General features: G+C 42.4%; 2 protein-coding genes across 2 annotated transcripts; one reads left to right on the plus strand and one right to left on the minus strand.

Annotated features, from left to right (window-relative positions):
• Positions 1-306: 306 nt before the first annotated feature.
• Positions 307-1,596, minus strand: LOC129688571 (hemoglobin subunit beta). The gene is made up of 3 exons (XM_055623488.1): positions 1,467-1,596; positions 1,129-1,351; positions 307-435 (listed from the first exon to the last, which is right to left on the minus strand). The coding sequence occupies exons 1-3, from the start codon at positions 1,556-1,558 to the stop codon at positions 307-309; spliced, it is 444 nt and encodes a 147-aa protein (XP_055479463.1). The 5' UTR covers positions 1,559-1,596.
• Positions 1,597-6,848: 5,252 nt separating this feature from the next.
• On the plus strand, positions 6,849-7,778 carry LOC129688686 (olfactory receptor 51V1-like). The gene has a single exon (XM_055623640.1). The coding sequence runs from the start codon at positions 6,849-6,851 to the stop codon at positions 7,776-7,778; it is 930 nt and encodes a 309-aa protein (XP_055479615.1).
• Positions 7,779-8,629: the final 851 nt, after the last annotated feature.

Genomic DNA, 8,629 nt, shown 5'->3' on the forward strand with positions numbered 1-8,629 from the left:
TGAATGAAGCATGCGCAGGTAGCTGTGGCTTACTGCCTGCTGTCTCGGCACACATCATGAAGCACAAGGTATCCATTCATTCTCCCAAGGTCTGAAGTAAACCCTCCCTTCTTTGTATCTTGAATCCTTACAATAACACACCTTCTATAAAACATACAAATAACTTAACACACCATTTCAAGGAACAGAAATGCCTTTTATTAGTCAGAAGACAGATGCTCTGAGGCCTTTATCATATTGCCAACAACTGGCAGTTGTTATCTCAGAGACAAGTGACCTTTGTGCATCAGCAGAAGGAAAGGGACATTAGTGGTACTTATGCGCCAGGGCAGTGGCCACTCCAGCCACCACCTTCTGGAAGGCAGCCTGTGCACAGGGGGTGAAATCCTTGCCCAAGTTGCGAGCCAGCACAACAAGAATCGCGTTGCCCAGGAGCTGTGGAAAGATGAGAGGCGTCAACAAGAAGGTAGAGCAACAATACCAGACACTACAGGCTCTATTCAAATGGCAGTTATGATTCTTAAAAAACAGGCAGAATGACACCTGAAACTTATTGGTCAATTCTGATAAAAATACTTCTATGTCAGCCAGAATTTAGATCCAAAATATATGCTTCCCTAGCATTGTAGCCTGAAAGTCAATTATCACTCTGTTATTCTTTACAGCCTTGCAAAGAAGAAGAAAACTGCTTATCTTCCTTGACCTCCAAGCAAGTTACCAGGAAATAGCTGACAGAAACAAAAAGTAGATAGAAGAAGAAATGCCTAAAGGCAAAAGGGAAGAGGGGTGAATGTGGAGAGGGAAGGTTAGAAGAAGGGACTGGGAAGAGAGGTGGGAGAAAAAGCTACTTAAAGAATGTAAATAGCGATCTTCAGTAATGAAAAATTAAACAACTAAAAATTAAAAAAAAATTATCTAAAAGAAGAAATCAAAGCACAGAAAAAAAGAGTGAAAGGAAACAAGGAGTGTGAGTGGAGGGTAAAATGGTTGCACTCTTGGCAACACTCCCCAGGGCACCACCAGACACCATCCAGCTACACTGCTCCCTACAATCCCTTCCCCTTCCCTTCTCACAGGAGGGTGAGCATGCAAGGCAGAGCAAGGAAACACAGGGGCCAGCAGACTCACCTTGAAGTTCTCAGGGTCCACGTGCAGCTTGTCACAGTGCAGCTCACTCAGGCTGGCGAAGGTGCCCTTCAGGTTGTCCAGGTGTTTCAGGCCGTCACTAAAGGAGGTAATCACCTTCTTGCCATGGGCCTTCACCTTGGCGTTACTCATGACAGCAGCGGCAGTGGACAGGTCTCCAAAGCTCTCAAAGAACCTCTGGGTCCAAGGGTAGACAACCAGCAGCCTAACAAGGGAAGCACAGGCAGAGGACACTGAGAGTCAGTGCCTGCTGGAGAGCAGACTTCTGTCTCCACAAGCCCAACTTCACTTGTGAGCTGCCTTGTGGTGTGGATACCAACCTGCCCAGGGCTTCAGCGCCAACTTCATCAGCGTTCACCTTTGTCCACAGGCCAGTAACCAGACCCTTCTCAGCATCAGTCAGGTGCACCATGGTGTCTGTTTCTGAGCTTGTGAGTCAGCACAGCTAGGTCAGAAGCAAATGTGAGGAGAAATTGGTCATGCCTCACCTTTTATGCTCTGCCTGGCCCCTGCCCTCTATCTCCTGAATATACAGATTGGCCAATGGCAGGGTGTGGCTCTACAGAATCAGGCTTCGGCGATGACAGCCATATCTCTCCTGGAAGCTGTCTTAGGAGTCTCCACTCACATTCCTTTCTCTGAAGAGCATCTGTGCTTATCCTTGCCACAAATACTCTCTAAAGCATCGTTTGGCACCTTATTTGCTCAGTCAACTACCAAATGGGTTGCTATAATTACTCTTCCAGGTTTCCCATTATACAGTGGAGAAACTGAGAAACATAAGTTAGAAGGGAATTTTTCATTGTTCTCCCGTTTGAGTGTGTGGAAGCATCTTCTCTCTCCACGATGCCCCAAAACCTGCAACAGCATCTTTAGCACAGACTATGATGCCTCTAGTGTGCTCTTAAGTGTGACTTCCTTCCCGTTCCAATTAAGCCTTGTGATGAGAAAATAAATCTTACTTTGTTTGCTGTTAAGTTTCTTTTTCTTCTCACATGCAAATGTGTGGTTTACTTGGGTCTATGTGTGTTAGCACATATATGTGGGACACACGTGTGTGGGAGTGTATGCGGGCCTCCAGAGCAGCCTTCAGAGACTCTTCCTCAATTGCTTTGTACCTTTTGAGTCAGGATCTCTCGAGGAAACCCAGAGCTCACCAGTGTGGCTGGTCTGCATACTCTGCTTTTCCGGGCATCCCCTGTCCTACCTTCCACCTTTTTAATTACACATGGACATCCCTGAGCTTCATTCATGAGCCAATTCCTCCGCACATCCTGCTTATGTGTGTGTATGTGAACTTTCCTGTTTCTTTTATTTTTACACATAGCTACAGTAATAACCCTTGAAAAATAAGTTTGAATTGAGCACATCCTATGCAGCAGTGACTCTATTCCATTACAGGGTTCTAGAGATGCAGATAGAGAATTCTCAGTTCTGAAAAATGAAAATCAGTATCACACTGTTTAGAACCCAATGTTTTTAAACATTAGGAGAACCAATTGTCTTAAAGTAGAGACTATGTATGTTGTCTGCGGCAGCCTGCAAATGCAAGTGGCAGGATGGCAGGATGGCAGGAAGGCATTTTACCAGGGACTGGCTGGCTCACTCTTTCTCTCTTTCTATCTTTCTTTCTTTCACTCATTCATTTTTGTGCCTGCTGAACAGTAAGTGTACTATATTTTGAATCATTTTCTTGACTGAAATATTTTGCCTAAAGAAGCTAAGCAAGAAGGAGGACCCTGGATAAGATCCTCAATCCTCACTCAGAAAGGCAAATGGGATGGACATTGGAAGAAGGAGAAAACAGGGAACAGGACAGGAGCCTACCACAGAGGGCCTCTGAAAGACTCTACCCAGCAGAATATCAAAGCAGATGCTGAGACTCATAACCAAACTTGGGCAGAGTGCAGGGTATCTTATGAAAGAAGAAGGACATAGGAAGATCTTGAGGGGACAGGAACTCCACAAGGAAAGCAAAAGACCCAAAAAATCTAGGCACAGGGGTCTTTTCTGAGACTGATACTCCAACCAAGGACCATGCATGAAGAGGACATAGACCCCCTTACAAATTTAGTCCATTGGCTGCTCAGTCTCCAAGTGGGTTCCCTAGTAATGGGAGCAGAGACTGTCGCTGACATGAACTCAGTGGCTGGCTCTTTGATCACCTCCCCTTGAGTGGGGAACAGCCTTACCAGGCCACAGAGAAAGACAACGCAGGCAGTCCTGATGAGACCTGATAGACTAGGGTCAGAGGGAAGGGGAGGAGGACCTCCCTTATCAGTGGACTTGGGGAAGGGAATATGAGGAAAAGAAAGATGAAGGATGAGATGGTGGGGGTGAGGGAGAGGCCTACAGTTCTGATAAAAGGTGAATAAATTGTAATAAATAAAATAATAATAAAAAGGAAAATAATTGTCCTCTGAGAGGCTCTACCCAGCAACACTTCAAAACAGAGACTCACAGCCAAACATTGGTGTATGCATAGGGATCTTGGAGAATAGTGGAAGGAAAAAGAATAAGACCTGGAAATGACAGGAGCTCCACAAGAAAAACAGCATAGCTAGCTGACCAGGGCCCAGAGGGGCTTGCTGACATTGAAGCATTACCAAGGACCATGCACTGGTTCTAGGCCCCTACAAAGATGTAGCAGACGGGCAGCTCAGGCTTCAAGTGGAAGCTTCCTACTAAGGGAAGTGGGGACTCATCAGACACGGACTCACTTGCCAGCTTTTAGATTACTTTTTCCTGGTGAGGCTGCCTTGACAGGCCACAGGGGAAGAGGACATGCTCAGTCCTGATGCAACTTGATGAGCTGGGGTGGATAAGAAAGGGAGCTCCCCTTCTCTAAGGAAAACATGAGGGAGAAACGATGGGACTGGGAGGGGAGGAGGAAAGCAGCCACAAGGATGTAAACTTAATAAATTAAATAAATGAGAAAAAATGGAACAAAAAATGGTTATCTCACCACGCTAGAAAATGCCTTAAGTGTCTTTAGTTGAGCCTGGGAGCTCAGTTCTGGGTCACCATTTTGCTAAGCTGGTGACTGGAAACTTCTGCAGAATAAACGCTCTTTGCTTTTGGATTAAATATATACATATAGATATAAAAACACATCCAAATTTAAAGCAGCAGTTACTCTAGAATACCATCACCAGTCAAGTCCCTCAGCAGGGGGGAGACTGTTTTTCTTTCCTTCACTGGACATTGTAGATATTACAGTTATGGGATTATGAACAACATTAAAATAAGATGTAGTTTTATTAATTTATTAGTAGTAATTGATGTTCTTGCTTTGGAAAAAAACCTCTTAACAACACTATTTCACATTCTTATGTTTTGTTTATAAAATCACTTTTTGCATTTTTTGAGGTTATAATACTTTACATCATTTCTGCTTCTTCTTTCTCCCTCTAAACCCGCTCAAATATTCTTTTTTCAATTTTTCAAATTCATGGCTCCTTGTTTTATTAATTTTTGTTACAATATATGTATATATATGTGTGTGTGTGTGTGTGTGTGTGTGTGTGTATTTCTAATTATATAAGTACAACTTTGTTAGTATCTGTAATACTGTTTGTGTTTATGTTTTATTTCTGACCATTGGCTAGTGAGTGACCAGTCAGTATATTCTGCTCTGGGGAGGACTACTTCTCTTTCTTTAAAAATTCTTTAGTGGCCTATAGTTCTTTCTGTGTAATTAAGGCCCCCTAGACTTTCCCCATGGCTTATCTTGTGGTTGTTTTCCCAAAACTCATGTTTCTTTTGTCATGTTGATGACAGGTTGGACAGACTTGATGGCTTTTTAACTATTTAATAGGCAGGAAGATCTCAGAGATACAGTAGTGGAGGTAGTTGCACAGAAACCAAGGTCCACATGTACCTCCTTATTACGCTTGTGCCACTCAACATATGGCACAGTCTTTATTTTATTTGATTAATTACACTTTATTCACTTTGTATCCCCCCCATAAGCCCCTCCCTCTTCCCTTCCTGGTCTCACCCTCCCTCCCCCTTCTTCATGCATGCCCCTCCCCAAGTCCACTGATAAGGAAGGTCCTCCTCTCCTTCCTTCTGATCTTAGTCTATCAGATCACATCAGAAGTGGCTGCATTGTCATCTTCTGTGGCCTGGTAAGGCTGTTCTCCCTTCAGGGGGAGGTGATCAAAGAGCAGGCCAATCAGATTATGTCAGAGGCAGTCCCTTAAATGCCCAATTTATTCAAAATAGACATCACACAGTTAAGAAAATTCTGTATTTTTTAGAACCAACCAAATTAAAATAATTGCCCATTATTTTATGCTACAAGTGAGGACATAATTAAGAATCTGTACACCTAAAGAAACTAATCAAGAAGGAGGACTGTGGCTAAGATGCTCAATCCCTATTCAGAAAGGCAAAGAGGAAGGACATCAGAAGAGGAAGAAAACAGGGAACAGGACAGGAGCCTACCACAGAGGGCCTCTGAAAGACTTTACCTTGCAGGTTATCAAGGCAGATGCTGAGACTTATAGCCAACCTTTGGGAAGTGTGTAGGGAATCTTATGAAAGAAGTGGGTAAGACCTGGAGAGGACAGGAGCTCTACAAGGAAAACACAAGAACCAAAAAAATCTGTGCACAGGGGTCTTTTCTGAAACTGATAATCCAACCAAGGAACATGCATGGAGGTAACCTAGAACCCCTGTACAGATGTAGCCCATGGCAGCTCAGTCTCCAAGTGGGTTCCATAGTAATGGAAACAGGGCCTGTCTCTGACAGGAACTCAGTGTCAAGCTCTTTGATCACCTCCCCCTGAGGAGGGAGCAGCCTTACCAGGCCACAGAGGAAGATAATGCAGCCAGTCCTGATGAGACCTGATAGACTGATAGACTAGGATCAGAAGGAAGGGGAGGAAGACCTCCCTTACCATGAACTGGGGGAAGGACATGGGTTGAGAAGAGGGAGGGAGGGTGGGATTGGAAAGGAGGAGAGAGGGAGCTACAGGTGGGAAACAAAGTGAATACACTATAGTTAATAAAAATATATAAAAAAGGAAAAAGAATTAAGAATAATGTGAATTTTTTATAAAAGACTTATATCTCCTATAGATTGAAAGAAATACAAAGTATAATTTATATAGATGAGTAATTCTGAGACAAGAGCTGAGCTGTGATGCCAACTAAAATAGTTCAGATTTTATGATTGCTTTGTTTCTCTTTCTCTAATAATTCATATTCAAAAGAGGTGTGTTGTTTCAACCATACTATTTCCACAGGAATCACTTAAGACTTACAGGGAGTAAAGTGCCTGTCTGTAGCACCAGAAAGCAGAATTGCCCACGCATTTCCCATTCTCCTGAGGAAATTGCCAACCACAACATCACTATGCACCTGTAACAGGCACTGTTGTTCTCTAGACTGACTCTCAGAAGTACCGTATACAATCCAAATCCCATGAGGCCATGGACATTATTATTTCAACATAAATCTGCTTGCTTCCCTGGTAACTCTGAACACTAGATCTGAATGGTCTATGTCTGTCTAGATGAAGTTTCTGCAATGATAAAAACAACTAAGAATCAAGTCTCTATTTTTCTGGTATGAAAATTTGATTATTTGTTGTTTCCCAAAGCAAATAAATATTATTAGAAATTAGAGTATAGAGTATGTAAAGTAAAAAAGCCCTCTAGCTATAATTTATAATTTCTTTCAACATCTGTTATCTGATGTCAAACATAAGTACCTCTAGATTTGTTCTCACTGGATTTCCTGGCCTGGAAGTTTACTATATCCTCTTTGCTATTCCTTTATCAACCATCTATACGATGGTGTTCCTGGGAAACTGCATGATACTCCATGTGATCCAGACTGAGCCGAGCCTGCACCAGCCCATGTTCTATTTCCTGGCCATGTTGGCCCTCACAGACCTGTGCATGGTGCTGTCCACTGTGCACACCATGCTGGGCATCCTTTGGGGCTTCATTCAAGAGATCAGCCTTGATGCCTGCATTGCCCAGTCTTATTTCATTCATGGTCTGTCCTTCATGGAGTCCTCTGTCCTCCTGGCCATGTCCTTTGACCGCTACATTGCCATTTGCAACCCTCTACACTATGCCTCCATCCTAACCAATGACAGGATCATGAAAATTGGAGTGGCCATCTTATGTAGGAGTTCTATGCTCATTCCTCCAGTCATCATCGGCCTGAAGTTCTTAACCTACTGCCGACCTCATTTCCTCTCTCACTCTTTCTGCCTGCACCAAGACTTAATTAGGATGGCGTGCTCAGATATCCGGTTTAACAGTTTCTATGCTCTGGCTCTGGTGATCTGTACCCTCTTGCTGGATGCAGTGCTCATTCTTGCCTCCTATGTAATGATCCTGCACACAGTTCTCTCCATTGCATCCCGGGAGGAGAGAATCAAGTCCTTGCAAACATGTGTGTCTCACATCTCTGCTGTTTTGGTTTTCTACATCCCCACCATTGGTCTGACCATGGTTCACCGCTTTGGGAAGCATCTCTCTCCACTGGTTCAGGTCCTCATGGGCAACATTTACATCCTCTTCCCACCCTTGATGAACCCCATTATATACAGCATCAAGACTCAGCAGATACGAGTGAGGATTCAGAGATTGTTTTCCTTGAACAGAACCTAAGACCTCAGGTCCACAGTGATTGTATTTGAAAGTAAAGAAGTGAACTCTCAAAGCAAGACTGTCGGGAACTGAAACTCCAGTAGTTGTCTCGGCTTTTATTGACTATTTACACTTCACAAATACTTTCTTTTACTTTTTACTAAGGCATCATGAATTATTGACATTGACTCCTATAAAATTTATGCATTTATATATAAATCAGAATGTGATTTTATAATGTGCTGACAATCATACTAGTGGACAAGTTTGATTAACTAGGAAATTCCTTCCATTGTTGTGATCAGGGGATTTAAGATGCATTTATTTCTTCCTACTAGGAGGAAAGTAAATTTTTTTGGATATATCCATTCATGAAATTACCAAATTATCTTTTTCCATTCTTGTTAGTCCATTCAATGTATTAGTTTTGCATTTATGATCTTTGCTTCCCAATTTATTCAAATGGTATTATAATGAGTGAATATCACAAAGATGTTGGGCTTTTTAGAAATATTTACTTTATTTTTAATTATGTACATATGTGTGGTAGAATATGCTCACCTAAGTACAAGTACAGGTTTCTCCTGATGTCACAGTCACTAGGTCTCCCTGAAGCTGGAGGTATAGGAGGTTGTGAGTAGTTTGGCATAGGTGCTGATAGCTAAGCCTTCCATTTCATTTGAGAAATTCACTATTTTTGATCAGTTAAAGGATAATAAAATAAATATGAATAGACATACTTCTGTTGGTGAGTCTCTATCCAAAATCTACCTAATTATATCATATGAATAGTAATGAAGCTATAAACATAAGCCATGGCTTAAATCATAGTAACTGACAGATTAGGACAGATTAGACATTTGTGATTATCA

The sequence above is a fragment of the Psammomys obesus genome, unplaced genomic scaffold (genome assembly GCF_907164565.1).
Source record: "Psammomys obesus unplaced genomic scaffold, mPsaObe1.curated_primary_1811, whole genome shotgun sequence".
In the NCBI taxonomy this organism is placed as follows: domain Eukaryota; kingdom Metazoa; phylum Chordata; class Mammalia; order Rodentia; family Muridae; genus Psammomys; species Psammomys obesus.

Coding starts and splice junctions, on each gene's coding strand:
- LOC129688571 (XM_055623488.1), bottom strand. CDS start 1,558: ATGGTGCACCTGACTGATGCTGAGAAGGGTCTGGTTACTGGCCTGTGG. Junction 1,352..1,466: donor GGCGCTGAAGCCCTGGGCAG/GTTGGTATCCAC, acceptor TTCCCTTGTTAG/GCTGCTGGTTGTCTACCCTT. Junction 436..1,128: donor TGGACCCTGAGAACTTCAAG/GTGAGTCTGCTG, acceptor ATCTTTCCACAG/CTCCTGGGCAACGCGATTCT.
- LOC129688686 (XM_055623640.1), top strand. CDS start 6,849: ATGTCAAACATAAGTACCTCTAGATTTGTTCTCACTGGATTTCCTGGC.